General features: G+C 39.9%; 2 protein-coding genes across 2 annotated transcripts; both read left to right on the top strand.

Annotated features, from left to right (window-relative positions):
• Window positions 1-4,824: 4,824 nt before the first annotated feature.
• On the top strand, window positions 4,825-5,394 carry LOC147004257 (interferon alpha-12-like). The gene has a single exon (XM_085838429.1). It carries the CDS (start codon window positions 4,825-4,827, stop codon window positions 5,392-5,394), a length of 570 nt encoding a protein of 189 aa, XP_085694555.1.
• Window positions 5,395-12,259: 6,865 nt separating this feature from the next.
• LOC147004256 (interferon alpha-12-like) lies at window positions 12,260-12,829 on the top strand. Its single transcript, XM_085838428.1, has one exon. The coding sequence runs from the start codon at window positions 12,260-12,262 to the stop codon at window positions 12,827-12,829; it is 570 nt and encodes a 189-aa protein (XP_085694554.1).
• Window positions 12,830-14,853: the final 2,024 nt, after the last annotated feature.

Here is a 14,853-nt window from a genome sequence, read left to right as displayed (position 1 = left end):
GTCTGTCACAAGTAACTGAACATCTATGCCATTAGACACATTGGGCATGAAAGACTAATCACTGAATTCAATATTCAATAAGAATTTATGGCTGACAAATATATTATATGGGCTTCAATGTGTTAGACTGAAACTAAAATGGAATTACAGATATATGTATATATCATATATGTCTTATATATATGATGCATATACCATTAATTTTATATATGTATGTATATGTACATATGTGTGCACACACAGCTTTCTCTCTGATAGACACCCAGTATCTCCCTGCTGTCCCAGATCCCATCATTCAATGTCACTGTCCTTGTCTCCCTTACCCTGATGCAGGAAGCCCCAGTGTGTGCTCCTCATTATCGCAATACCCAGCTCTGCTCACCATACAGCTGCTCTCTATTTCATCTTGATTCCTGAATGAAGTTTTTTTCTGAAAACACATTACCACTGTGGAAACTAGAATGAAGGAGTTCAAAGTTTGAATGAAACTCTCATGTATAAGAATTTCGTCTTAATTTTAGACCTTAGACAATGATCTGCTAGACACCTAGTGCTTTCTGTTTCAATGAAAAAGAAGAAAAACTAAAAAGACAAAGATAGAAAAAGAAAAGAAGGAACAAAGGAAGAAAGAGGAAGGGTGGAGGGCATCATCTTGAGTGAGGTAACACAATCACAAAGGAACTCACACAATATGTATTCACTGATAAGTGGATATTAGCCCAAAACTTAGGATACCCAAGATATAAGATACAATTTGCTAAACGCATGAAACTCAAGAAGAATGAAGACCAAAGTGTGGACATTGTGCCCCTTCTTAGAATTGGGAACAAAACACCCATAGAAGGAGTTACAGAGACAAAGTTTGGAGCTGTGATGAAAGGATGGACCATCTAGAGACTGCCATATCCAGGGAACCATCCCATAATCAGCTTCCAAACGCTGACACCATTGCATACACTAGCAAGATTTTGCTGAAAGGACCCAGATATAGCTGTCTCTTGTGAGACTATGCCGGGGCCTAGCAAACACAGAAGTGGATACTCACAGTCAACTATTGGATGGATCACAGTGCCCCCAATGGAGGAGCTAGAGAAAGTACCCAAGGAGCTAAAGGGATCTGCAACCCTATAGTTGGAACAACATGATGAACTAACCAGTACCCCGGAGCTCTTGTCTCTAGCTGCATATGTATCAAAAGATGGCCTAGTCGGCCATCACTGGAAAGAGAGGCCCATTGGACTTGCAAACTTTATATGCCCCAATATAGAAGAATGCCAGGGCCAAAAGAATGGGAATGGGTGGGTAGGGAAGTGGGGGGGGTATGGGGGACTTTTGGGATAGCATTGGAAATGTAATTGAGGAAAATATGTAATAAAAATAATTTTAAAAAAAGGAAAAAGGAAGAAAGGAAGAAAAGAGAGAAAGGTAAAGGAAACTGAATATTCAATTATGAGACAGTTTTAGAGAAGTGCTCCACCTACTGGCCTGGCCTGCAAAGAACAAACCTAATGCAACTCTGTCAAGTTCTTTAAGGAATTGTTTCCTGGCAGAGTTTCCTCAACACTAAAACACACTTTTCCCCAGATGAACGACTTCAGGAAGAGTCCATTCCCTTCAAATTCATCTTCGGAAGGGAAATCTTCTCCATTCCCCAGGCCGTGTCTTTTGAACAATGCACAGATAAGTACACATAACAAGGCCTTTTGTGTCCTTTCCCTCTAGCCTCCTATAAACAAAGTGATCTTGAGAAGGAGGGGTCTGTGTGCAGTCCACCTAGTAGGGATTCACAGACAAACTCACACCCTTATGATCAGTAGACAATGCACTGTGAAACTGAGACAACCAACCAAAGGGTAGGCATACTGTAAGATGGCATGTGAACCCATCAAAGAAATTCTTCACATGCAGCTCTGCCTCCTGAGGCCAGCAGGGTGAGTTCAGTCAATGCACTGATTTGTGAGTGTCTTTGATCTGTGACCTCAGTAGTCCAGGTAACCTACTCCACAATGGCACATGCACATAGTGCAATGTGAATTTGTGACCAGGCCATGGTCACTCTATATTGAAGCAGAATACTTAGTTCATATGTCTATTGGGTCAAAGTCTGTGATTTACAGACACATGGCTCAACATATCAGGGGCTCTTGACCCTCAGAGTTTTTGAGTTTTGAAGGACACTGGAACAGATGAATGAAATGTGTATCTGTATGTAGGACTACCAAGGATATGCTAGCACTTCATCAACTCCTCTTAAGACTGATCTGTCAATTACAGCAATTCCTCCTTGAGTTTTTCCCCTGACTCTGTGGTCAGGAGATAGATGTTTCTGTCTCTTTGGGTGATGAGCATGCTTATATGAGTGTTGTCATGTCTGATTCTTCAGTGGGAGCAGAGATACAGTTTAAAAGATTATACGTGATAGGGACATATATTGGTGATCCGTGTATTTGCAGAAAATCAAGTGATATCAAGGTGAGCTGCAGATCTGGTGATTGAAGCAGACTGTGTTGGGATTGTAATTATTGGATAAATGACTGTTGCTGTGACTTCTAAACCTGTTTCAGTCATGACTACCTGTATTGTTATTTGTTTGTTATTTTAGTGTAACTTTCATCACGCTCATGTTTATATCATAAAAATGTTATGAAATAGCTCCACATATAAACCTGCTCAGAGAGGCCCATTGGACTTGCAAACTTTATATGCCCCATTATAGGGGAATGCCAGGGCCAAAAGAATGGGAATGGGTGGGTAGGGAAGTGGGGGGCGCTATGGGGGACTTTTGGGATAGCATTGGAAATGTAATTGAGGAAAATATGTAATAAAAATATTAAAAATCAAAAAAAATATTGACAAAAAAAATAAACCTGCTCAGAAAATATGTGATGTTGTATTGAGTTTCACCTCGTCTTTATTAATTTAATACCTCATCTTTAATAAATAAACTGTAGGAATAAACACAGAGAAATTGAAGGACTGAGACTGGAGAATGCAGTAGGTGAGAAACTACTGGACTATATCATCCCTGCACCCATAAGCAGACTTGATTCAATGCACACTCAGTTTATATAAAAAGGACCTTAGAATCGATGAGCATCACACAGCATGAAGACACATCTGTGTACAGTAACACTGTGTATGCTGGAGACTGCCAAGTTTGTCAAGATTCAGGAGTGAGAGTGAACATGGCCATATCCAGGTTTCTGTGTCTGCTATTGCTGAGCTGCAGTGATCAGTACCCACTGATATAAAGCAGGACAGAGAAACTAAGGGAGGAGGTCCACCCAATGATCTGGCCAACATCCTAACTAAATCAGTGAGGTTCAAGGCCAGTGTGAGGCACTGTGAGGAAGGCATTAGAAAGAGAGCAATAGAGCATACCTGACACCCATCTCAGTCTTCCATACACACATGCACATGCACAGGCCAGCACAGCTGAGAGTCTTTGCATTGCTGAGGTGGTGAAGCCTACTCACCACTTTCTCCTGTATCAGATTACGTGTATTAAGTCATACATCCAAGTCCTTGATGCTAGGCAGTTCAGTATTTTACAGAATGATTATGAATCCACTTTTATTCTGTTAGAGAAAACCATCTAAACACTTCAGCACCATTCATTGAAGACGATCTCCTATTTCCTGTGTGAACTTTTCTATTCTTTCTTCAAAATGAAATCTCAGTAAGTGTAAAGAATGATGGCTGGATCAGAGAGACAGACAGAGAGACAGACAGAGAGAAGGAGACAGAGAGAGAGACAGAAAGAGAGAGACAGAGAGAGAAACACAGAGACAAAGAGAGAGACAGAGAGAGACAGAGACAGAGATAGAGAGAGACACACAGAGAGACAGAGAGAGACACAGAGAGAGACATAGACAGAGTGTGCATATGCACAGCCTGCAGTGCTGTGAATGTTGTGATGAGGGCTCCTGTGCATGCACTGGTTCTCTACTGCATCCGTGGGTTCCAGGATGCACACTCAGCTCATCAAGTTTGACAGTGAGTGTTTCTGGACCCTGCATCCTTCTGATGGTCCTAAAATCATCAGATAAATAGCTAACATACATTTATTATTAAAATAAATTTTATATAAATTTATATTACACTTAATGAAGGCAACTCAAAGAACCCAATTTTAGGACAATTTTTTTTTTTTTTTTTTGGTTTTATTGAGACAGGGTTTCTCTGTATAGTCCTGGCTGTACTTGAACACAGTTTGTATACCCGGCTGACCTCAAACTCAGCATTCTGCCTGCTTCTGCCTCCTGAGTGCTGGGATTAAAGTGGTGCACCACCACGGCCCAGTGGATTTTAAATATTTTAAAGTATACCTTTCCTTCAATGTATATTAATTGAAAGACTCTTGAAACGATACCTTGCATTATTATTTACATACTTTGTAAACAATACAAACAAAACAATAATTGTCAATTCAATATAGTTAAGGTTTACAGAATATATTACAAGAAATTTTGATTTACAATAAATATGTAAATTACAAACAAAGACAGTTTATTGGTGCTGGAACAGTTAATACAAATTCAAATTAGGAAGAAAAACTCTCAAAACCAGCTTTGGGTATGGAGCAGTGAAAGAGGAAGCAATAATGAAAATCTCAATGGGTTAGAAAAATGCCCAAACACAAGTGGAGAATGAGTTAAAGAAAGTGAAAAGACAAGTGGAAAGTGATGGAAGGGCATTCAGAAAGTAAAAACTAGTGCTTGCCCTATTTAAGACACATCCACCCAAGATGGTCTTCAGAGAACCTAGAGGGGAAGGATCAGGAACAAACAGCCCAGAAGACCAGAAGCATTGACAACATTCACCATGGCTAGGCTCTGTGCTCTCCTGATGTTCCTGATGGGGTTGAGCTACTGGTCTACCTGCTCTCTAGAATGTGATCTCCTTCAGAGTCATAACCTCAGGAACAAAAGAGCCTTGACCTTTCTGGCACAAATGAGGAGACTCTCTCCTCTGTCCTGTCTTAAGGACAGAAAGGACTTTGGAATCCCACAGGAGAAGGTGGATGCCCAGCAGATCCAGGAGGCTCAAGCCATCCCTGTCCTGAGTGAGCTGACCCAGCAGATCCTGAACATCTTCACATCAAAGGATTCATCTGCTGCTTGGAATGCAACCCTCCTAGACTCATTCTGCAATGACCTCCACCAGCAGCTCAATGAGCTGCAAGGCTGTTTGATGCAGCAAGTTGGGATGCAGGAACCTCCCCTAACCCAGGAAGACTCCCTGCTGGCTGTGAGGAAATACTTCCACAGGATCACTGTGTACCTGAGAGAGAAGAAACACAGCCCCTGTGCCTGGGAAGTGGTCAGAGCAGAAGTCTGGAGAGCCCTGTCTTCCTCAGCCAAGTTGCTGGCAAGACTGAATGAGGAGGAGTGAGTCCTGAGACAAAGTGTGGAGAGACCTCTCCTGGACTAAAACACTGCATCTCACTTTATAAGCTCCCCCTTTAAGACTCTCATTACCTTCAGTATGAATACACTCAACCTACCTAGATGCTACAGCAATATTGAGCAATTATTTTCAGCATGTATAACCATTTTTGTATCTGCACCCATTAGTATTTATTTATTTATTTATCTATTTATTTATTCTGCTATTAATATAATTTAAGGTATTTATGTTAATTCTTCAGTCTTATATATTTAATTTAGCAAATTATCATGTGCAATTAACTTATTTTGTATTCAAATAAATTTGCATTTTAAGTCATTTGGGATTTGTTAATTTGGTATCTCTTTAACATTATCAAATATGTTTAACATTAGAGCATACAGCATAAATATTGTACAAATGAACAGTTTCCAAACACCAGAGAGGGTAGACACATACACTGCACAGTACTGAGACAAACACTAAATATATACACCTTCTTCTCTGCATGTAGTGTTCCTCGGAATGTATAGACAGCATGCTGTCCAGTAGAAAACCAGAAAATCTTGCTCCTATTATATTCCTTGGTTCACTTTGACCAAATATTCCCTGGATTCATTTAGCATTTGATTTCCTTGATGTTGTATATGGATCATCTACCCTTACTGCTAATGAGTTTAATTGTTTAGGGTTCTAAGTATGAGGAAGATCATGTATAGCAATGCAAAACAGGTCAAGAAAAAGGAGTAGCCTGCCTATATAGCACAGAAAAGCAGGACAAGAAGAAACTGGGAATTAGCTCCACTTGTAATAACCAATTAATAACACCAGTAATAATACCAGACCTGTGCATAAATCTCACGAAGAACCTGAAATGACTCTAGAATTAAACCTCTGAAACACCATTAATCCTTCACAATTTCCTGGACCCTTCCTCTTCACATTTTCTACTTCTCTGTCTGTTACCCCTCTTCCTTCTCTTCCTCTTCCTCCTCCTCCTCTTCCTACCTATCTCTATCTTCTTTGAACTACTGGTTGTGCATGATACAGCACCATCTCTGGAACATGGGTAATTGATCTCTCTGGGTGGCCTCAACCTTGAGGAAACCAGAATCTGTCCTTCCCAGCAGCCATCAGTGGACATTGTTCCTCTACTGGAGGTCGAATTGCCTCTATTTTCCAAGCTGATATTTTGTCTGGCTTGGTCTTTTTCATTCAGTCATTTCCATTCTCAACCCACATGAGTAACTATTCTGTTGTGTTTAAGAACACATCTTTGCTGCAGTCATCCACTGCCTCTGGCTCTTCCAATTCTTCTACTCCCTCTCAAAAGATCCCTGAGGCAAGGAAATCAGCCCTTTATTTTCTGCCTAGTGACCAGTTGAGAGTCTCTCTGTTCATTGGAATGGACTGCTAGAGGTTTCTGTTGTAACCATTGGCCTCTGCAGGAACCCTCTCTATAATGTAAATTCTATTTTCAAATCAGGTATTGTGACAGCAGAAACACAGCACTTCATTGTTCATTGTTATATTGATGGCTCGACATAGATTTTAAATATGATACTTCTGAGAAAAATATTACTGAAAGTTTTATATGGATTGCATTGACACTGAAGATCACCTGAAAGCATAGACACTTTCATAACATTATATTATTAATGCCCATAGATCTTGTCCTCATTGTCTTAGTACCTAACATTTTTCCTACTACTTTGTCCTTTAGATGATACATCAGTTCATTTTTTCAGTTTCATTTCCAATGACATCATATTTTTTTGTTCAGTGCCACAAACCAACATCAGGGTTTTCTTTCTAGGAAAGTAGAGAAGAGAAATAGAACTGAATTGGAGATGTCAACCATCAAACCAACACCTCAGAAGAGAAGAAAGAATAAATGAAAAAAGCACAGAGAGTTGAGTCACTGCAAGCCATTCTGCCTGTTTCAAGTAACTGAACACCTATACCATTAGACACATTGGGCCCTGAATATTAATCACTGAATTCAATATTCCATAAGAATTCATGACTGACAAATATATTATATGGGGACCAGTGTGCTAAACTGAAACTGAAAGTGGAATTACAGAGATATGTATATATTATATGATGCCCTGTATATATGTTTTACATACCATTAATTTTATATATGTACATATGTGTGCACATACAGATTTCTTTCTGATAGACTCTCAGTACCTCCCTGCTGTCCCAGACCCCATCTTTCAGTGTCACTGTCCTTGTCTCCCCCTCCCTGATGCAGGAAGCCCCATTGTGCACTCCTCATTCTCTCTGCATTACCCAGCTCTGCTTACTGTACAACTGCTGTCTGTTTCATCTTGTTTCCTGACTGGAGGGTTTTTTTTTTTAACCTGAAAACACATGACCACTGTGGAAACCAGAATGAACGAGTTCAAGGCTTCAATGAAACTTTCATATATGAGAATTTCCTCTTAATTTTAGACTTTAGAAAATATTCTTCTAATGACCTAGTGCTGATTATTTCATCAAATGAAAAGAAAAACAAGGAAAGAAAAGAGAAAGTCAGAAAAGAAAAAGAAGTTGAAGGAAAGAAGAAAGAGGGAGGGAGGGAGGAAGGGAAGGAGGGAGGGAAGGAGGGAGGGAGGGAAGGAGGGAGGGAAGGAGGGAGGGAGGGAGGGAGGGAGGGAGGGAGGGGGAAGGAGTGGGGGGAAAAAGAAGAAAGTAAAAAAAAGAAAATAAAGAAAGGAAAAGGAAACCAAATCTTCAATCATGAGAAAAATTTAGAGACGAAGAGAGCCACCTACTGGCCAGGCCTGCAAAGAACAAACAGGAAAGTTCCTCATGAATTCTATTTCCTGGCACTTTCCTCCACACTAAAACACACTTTCCCCCAGATAAGCTGACTTCAGGAAGAGTCCATTCCCTTCAAACTCATTTTCAGATGGGAAATCCTCTCTGTTCCCCGGGTCATATCTTCTGGACAATGGACAGATAAGTACACATAACAAGGTCTTTTGTGTCCTTTCCCTCTATCCTCCTATAACCGAAGTGATCTCGAGAAGGAGGTGCCTGTGTGCAATCCCTCTAGCAGGGATTCACAGCCAAAATCACATCCTTTTGATCAGTAGGTAATGCTCTGTGAAACTGAGACAACCAACTCTGAGCGAGGAATTCTGTAAGATTGCATGTGAACCCATAGAAGAGAAATGCTTTGCCTGCTTTGCCTGCTGAGGCCAGCAACTGTGGGTTTGACAAATGTACTGATTTATGATTTCTTTTGATCTGTGACCTCAGTACTTCAGGTAACCTACTCCAAAATGTCACATGCACATAGTGCAATGGAATCTGTGACTAGGCCATGGTCACTCTAAATTGAAGCAGAATAGCTTAGTTCATATGTCTATTGGGGGGAGTTCCGTAATTTACAGACACATGGCTCAACATATCAGGGGCTCTTGACCCTCAGAGTTTTTGAGTTTTGAAGGACACTGGAACAGATGAATGAAATGTGTATCTGCATGTAGGACTACCAAGGATGTGCTAGCACTTCATCAACTCCTCTTAAGACTAACCTATCAATTAAAACAATTCATCCTTGAGTTTTTTTCCCCTGACTCTGTGGTCATGAGATAGATGTTTCTGTCTCTTTGGGTGATGAGCATGCTCATATGAGTGTTGTCATGTCTGATTCTTCAGTGGGAGCAGAGAAATATTTTAAAAGATTATATGTGATAGGGACATATATTGGTGATCCGTGTATTTGCAGAAAATCAAGTGATATCAAGGTGAGCTGCAGATCTGGTGATTGAAGCAGACTGTGTTGGGGATTGTAATTATTGGATAAATGACTGTTGCTGTGACTTCTAAACCTGTTTCAGTCATGTTTACCTGTATTGTTATTTGTTTGTTATTTTAGTGTAACTTTCATCACGCTCATGTTTATATCATAAAAATGTTATGAAATAGCTCCACATATAAACCTGCTCAGAAAATATGTGATGTTGTATTGAGTTTCACCTCGTCTTTATTAATTTAATACCTCATCTTTAATAAATAAACTGTAGGAATAAACACAGAGAAATTGAAGGACTGAGACTGGAGAATGCAGTAGGTGAGAAACTACTGGACTATATCATCCCTGCACCCATAAGCAGACTTGATTCAATGCACACTCAGTTTATATAAAGAGGACCTTAGAATCGATGAGCATCACACAGCATGAAGACACATCTGTGTACAGTAACACTGTGTATGCTGGAGACTGCCAAGTTTGTCAAGATTCAGGAGTGAGAGTGAACATGGCCATATCCAGGTTTCTGTGTCTGCTATTGCTGAGCTGCAGTGATCAGTACCCACTGATATAAAGCAGGACAGAGAAACTAAGGGAGGAGGTCCACCCAATGATCTGGCCAACATCCTAACTAAATCAGTGAGGTTCAAGGCTAGTGTGAGGCACTGTGAGTAAGGCATTAGGAAGAGAGCAATAGAGCATACCTGACACCCATCTCAGTCTTCCATACACACATGCACATGCACAGGCCAGCACAGCTGAGAATCTTTGCATTGCTGAGGTGGTGAAGCCTACTCACCACTTTCTCCTGTATCAGATTACGTGTATTAAGTCATACATCCAAGTCCTTGATGCTAGGCAGTTCAGTATTTTACAGAATGATTATGAATCCACTTTTATTCTGTTAGAGAAAACCATCTAAACACTTCAGCACCATTCATTGAAGACGATCTCCTATTTCCTGTGTGAACCTTTCTACTCTTTCTTCAAAATGAAATCTCAGTAAGTGTAAAGAATTATGGCTGGATCTTCTATTGTATTCCATAGATCAAGCATGTGTTTATATTCCAAACCTATGCTCTTTTTATTATTGTAGGTCTGTAATACATTGTGAGTTCAAGGCTCATGACACCTGTACCAGTTCTTTTATTTTCAGTATTGCTATAGAACTTGTACTCACTTTATGGAAAATAAATAGTTAATTTTAGTTAACTGCAACATATAGTTATTACATGTCTTAGATTGTAAAATCCCTATTGTACACATATGCTGCATATTCACATTTGCATGTGCATACAGTGGTGCCAGATGTCAATCAATGTCAGGTTTTTAATTCACTTTCTGTTACTGGATCTCTCACATAAGCAAGGGCTCACCATTGCTGTAGCCTGACTGGGAGTGAGCTTGTGATGGCTGTTCTTGGATGTCAACTTGACTAAATGTGGGATTAAATGAAAGCCCAAAAGATAGGGGCACATCTGTGACCTAGTTTTGCTCAACTTGAAGTGGGAAAATCCACTCTAATCAGGATCTCTAGAATGGGAAGACACAGCTTTAATTCGGATCTTTGAGGTGTGAAGACTCACCTGTGCTATGAGCCAGGCCTTCTGCTGGAAGCCTATGTAAGTCCATGAAGGAAAGATGCTTTTTCTGATTGCCTGTGTGCTTTCCCCTTGCCAGCAATCCATTCCTTCACTGGCACTAGAGCCTAATGGTATTGGAATCTGGCACATAGTGAATGCCAGCTAAGAAATCCAACCTAGTGAACTATTACTGGATTCTTTGAACTTATGGTCATAGGCAGACATTTTCTGAATTGGTTGGACCACATCCTTAAGCTACTCTAACACCAGGGATACACATGTACCTGTGTGTGTATTTCACTGTACATATACATACACACATATACATATATACATATACACAAATACATATACATATATGTATATATATATATGTTTAGGAAGAGAGAAACAGAGAGACAGAGAGAAGGAGACAGAGAGAGAGAGAGACAGAAAGAGAGAGAGAGAGAGACAGAAAGAGAGACAGAGAGAGAAACACAGAGACAGAGATAGAGAGACAGAGAAAGACAGAGACAGAGATAGAGAGAGACACACAGAGAGACAGAGAGAGACACAGAGAGAGACATAGACAGAGTGTGCATATGCACAGCCTGTAGTGCTGTGAATGTTGTGATGAGGGCTCCTGTGCATGCACTGGTTCTCTACTGCATCCGTGGGTTCCAGGATGCACACTCAGCTCATCAAGTTTGACAGTGAGCGTTTCTGGACCCTGCATCCTCCTGATGGTCCTAAAATCATCAGATAAATAGCTAACATACATTTATTATTAAAATAAATTTTATATAAATTTATATTACACTTAATGAAGGCAACTCAAAGAACCCAATTTTAGGACAATTTTTTTTTTTTTTTGGTTTTATTGAGACAGGGTTTCTCTGTATAGTCCTGGCTGTACTTGAACACAGTTTGTATACCCGGCTGACCTCAAACTCAGCATTCTGCCTGCTTCTGCCTCCTGAGTGCTGGGATTAAAGTGGTGCACCACCATGGCCCAGTGGATTTTAAATATTTTAAAGTATACCTTTCCTTCAATGTATATTAATTGAAAGACACTTGAAACGATACCTTGCATTATTATTTACATACTTTGTAAACAATACAAACAAAACAATAATTGTCAATTCAATATAGTTAAGGTTTACAGAATATATTACAAGAATTTTTGATTTACAATAAATATGTAAATTACAAACAAAGACAGTTTATTGGTGCTGGAACAGTTAATACAAATTCAAATTAGGAAGAAAAACTCTCAAAACCAGCTTTGGGTATGGAGCAGTGAAAGAGGAAGCAATAATGAAAATCTCAATGGGTTAGAAAAATGCCCTCAAACACAAGTGGAGAATGAGTTAAAGAAAGTGAAAAGACAAGTGGAAAGTGATGGAAGGGCATTCAGAAAGTAAAAACTAGTGCTTGCCCTATTTAAGACACATCCCCCCAAGATGGTCTTCAGAGAACCTAGAGGGGAAGGATCAGGAACAAACAGCCCAGAAGATCAGAAGCATTGGCAACATTCACCATGGCTAGGCTCTGTGCTCTCCTGATGGTCCTGATGGTGTTGAGCTACTGGTCTACCTGCTCTCTAGGATGTGATCTCCTTCAGAGTCATAACCTCAGGAACAAAAGAGCCTTGACCTTTCTGGCACAAATGAGGAGACTCTCTCCTCTGTCCTGTCTTAAGGACAGAAAGGACTTTGGAATCCCACAGGAGAAGGTGGATGCCCAGCAGATCCAGGAGGCTCAAGCCATCCCTGTCCTGAGTGAGCTGACCCAGCAGATCCTGAACATCTTCACATCAAAGGATTCATCTGCTGCTTGGAATGCAACCCTCCTAGACTCATTCTGCAATGACCTCCACCAGCAGCTCAATGAGCTGCAAGGCTGTTTGATGCAGCAAGTTGGGATGCAGGAACCTCCCCTAACCCAGGAAGACTCCCTGCTGGCTGTGAGGAAATACTTCCACAGGATCACTGTGTACCTGAGAGAGAAGAAACACAGCCCCTGTGCCTGGGAAGTGGTCAGAGCAGAAGTCTGGAGAGCCCTGTCTTCCTCAGCCAAGTTGCTGGCAAGACTGAATGAGGAGGAGTGAGTCCTGAGACAAAGTGTGGAGAGACCTCCCCTGGACTAAAACACTGCATCTCACTTTATAAGCTCCCCCTTTAAGACTCTCATTACCTTCAGTATGAATACACTCAACCTACCTAGATGCTACAGCAATATTGAGCAATTATTTTCAGCATGTATAGCCATTTTTGTATCTGCACCCATTAGTATTTATTTATTTATTTATTTATTTATTTATTTATCTATTTATTTATTCTGCTATTAATATAATTTAAGGTATTTATGTTAATTCTTCAGTCTTATATATTTAATTTAGCAAATTATCATGTGCAATTAACTTATTTTGTATTCAAATAAATTTGCATTTTAAGTCATTTGGGATTTGTTAATTTGGTATCTCTTTAACATTATCAAATATGTTTAACATTAGAGCATACAGCATAAATATTGTACAAATGAACAGTTTCCAAACACCAGAGAGGGTAGACACATACACTGCACAGTACTGAGACAAACACTAAATATATACACCTTCTTCTCTGCATGTAGTGTTCCTCGGAATGTATAGACAGCATGCTGTCCAGTAGAAAACCAGAAAATCTTGCTCCTATTATATTACTTGGTTCACTTCGACCAAATATTCCCTGGATTCATTTAGCATTTTATTTCCTTGATGTTGTATATGGATCATCTACCCTTACTGCTAATGAGTTTAATTGTTTAGGGTTCTAAGTATGAGGAAGATCATGTATAGCAATGCAAAACAGGTCAAGAAAAAGGAGTAGCCTGCCTATATAGCACAGAAAAGCAGGACAAGAAGAAACTGGGAATTAGCTCCACTTGTAATAACCAATTAATAATACCAGTAATAATACCAGACCTGGGCATAAATCTCACGAAGAACCTGAAATGACTCTAGAATTAAACCTCCAAAACACCATTAATCCTTCACAATTTCCTGGACCCTTCCTCTTCACATTTTCTACTTCTCTGTCTGTTACCCCTCTTCCTTCTCTTCCTCTTCCTCCTCCTCCTCTTCCTACCTATCTCTATCTTCTTTGAACTACTCGTTGTGCATGATACAGCACCATCTCTGGAACATGGGTAATTGATCTCTCTGGGTGGCCTCAACCTTGAGGAAACCAGAATCTGTCCTTCCTAGCAGCCATCAGTGGACATTGTTCCTCTACTGGAGGTCGAATTGCCTCTATTTTCCAAGCTGATATTTTGTCTGGCTTGGTCTTTTTCATTCAGTCATTTCCATTCTCAACCCACATGAGTAACTATTCTGTTGTGTTTAAGAACACATCTTTGCTGCAGTCATCCACTGCCTCTGGCTCTTCCAATTCTTCTACTCCCTCTCAAAAGATCCCTGAGGCAAGGAAATCAGCCCTTTATTTTCTGCCTAGTGACCAGTTGAGAGTCTCTCTGTTCATTGGAATGGACTGCTAGAGGTTTCTGTTGTAACCATTGGCCTCTGCAGGAACCCTCTCTATAATGTAAATTCTATTTTCAAGTCAGGTATTGTGACAGCAGAAACACAGCACTTCATTGTTCATTGTTATATTGATGGCTCGACATAGATTTTAAATATGATACTTCTGAGAAAAATATTACTGAAAGTTTTATATGGATTGCATTGACACTGAAGATCACCTGAAAGCATAGACACTTTCATAACATTATATTATTAATGCCCATAGATCTTGTCCTCATTGTCTTAGTACCTATCATTTTTCCTACTACTTTGTCCTTTAGATGATACATCAGTTCATTTTTTCAGTTTCATTTCCAATGACATCATATTTTTTGTTCAGTGCCACAAACCAACATCAGGGTTTTCTTTCTAGGAAAGTAGAGAAGAGAAATAGAACTGAATTGGAGATATCAACCATCAAACCAACACCTCAGAAGAGAAGAAAGAATAAATGAAAAAAGCACAGAGAGTTGAGTCACTGCAAGCCATTCTGCCTGTTTCAAGTAACTGAACATCTATACCATTAGACACATTGGGCCCTGAATATTAATCACTGAATTCAATATTCCATA

The sequence above is a fragment of the Mus caroli genome, unplaced genomic scaffold (genome assembly GCF_978045245.1).
Source record: "Mus caroli unplaced genomic scaffold, Mus_caroli_1 scaffold_6, whole genome shotgun sequence".
NCBI lineage: Eukaryota > Metazoa > Chordata > Mammalia > Rodentia > Muridae > Mus > Mus caroli.
The sequence above is the reverse complement of the archived record's forward strand: the minus strand, read 5'-3'. Positions and strand labels throughout refer to the sequence as shown.

What these genes read in the sequence shown, in the direction of transcription:
- LOC147004256 (XM_085838428.1), top strand. Translation starts at nt 12,260, where the DNA reads ATGGCTAGGCTCTGTGCTCTCCTGATGGTCCTGATGGTGTTGAGCTAC.
- LOC147004257 (XM_085838429.1), top strand. Translation starts at nt 4,825, where the DNA reads ATGGCTAGGCTCTGTGCTCTCCTGATGTTCCTGATGGGGTTGAGCTAC.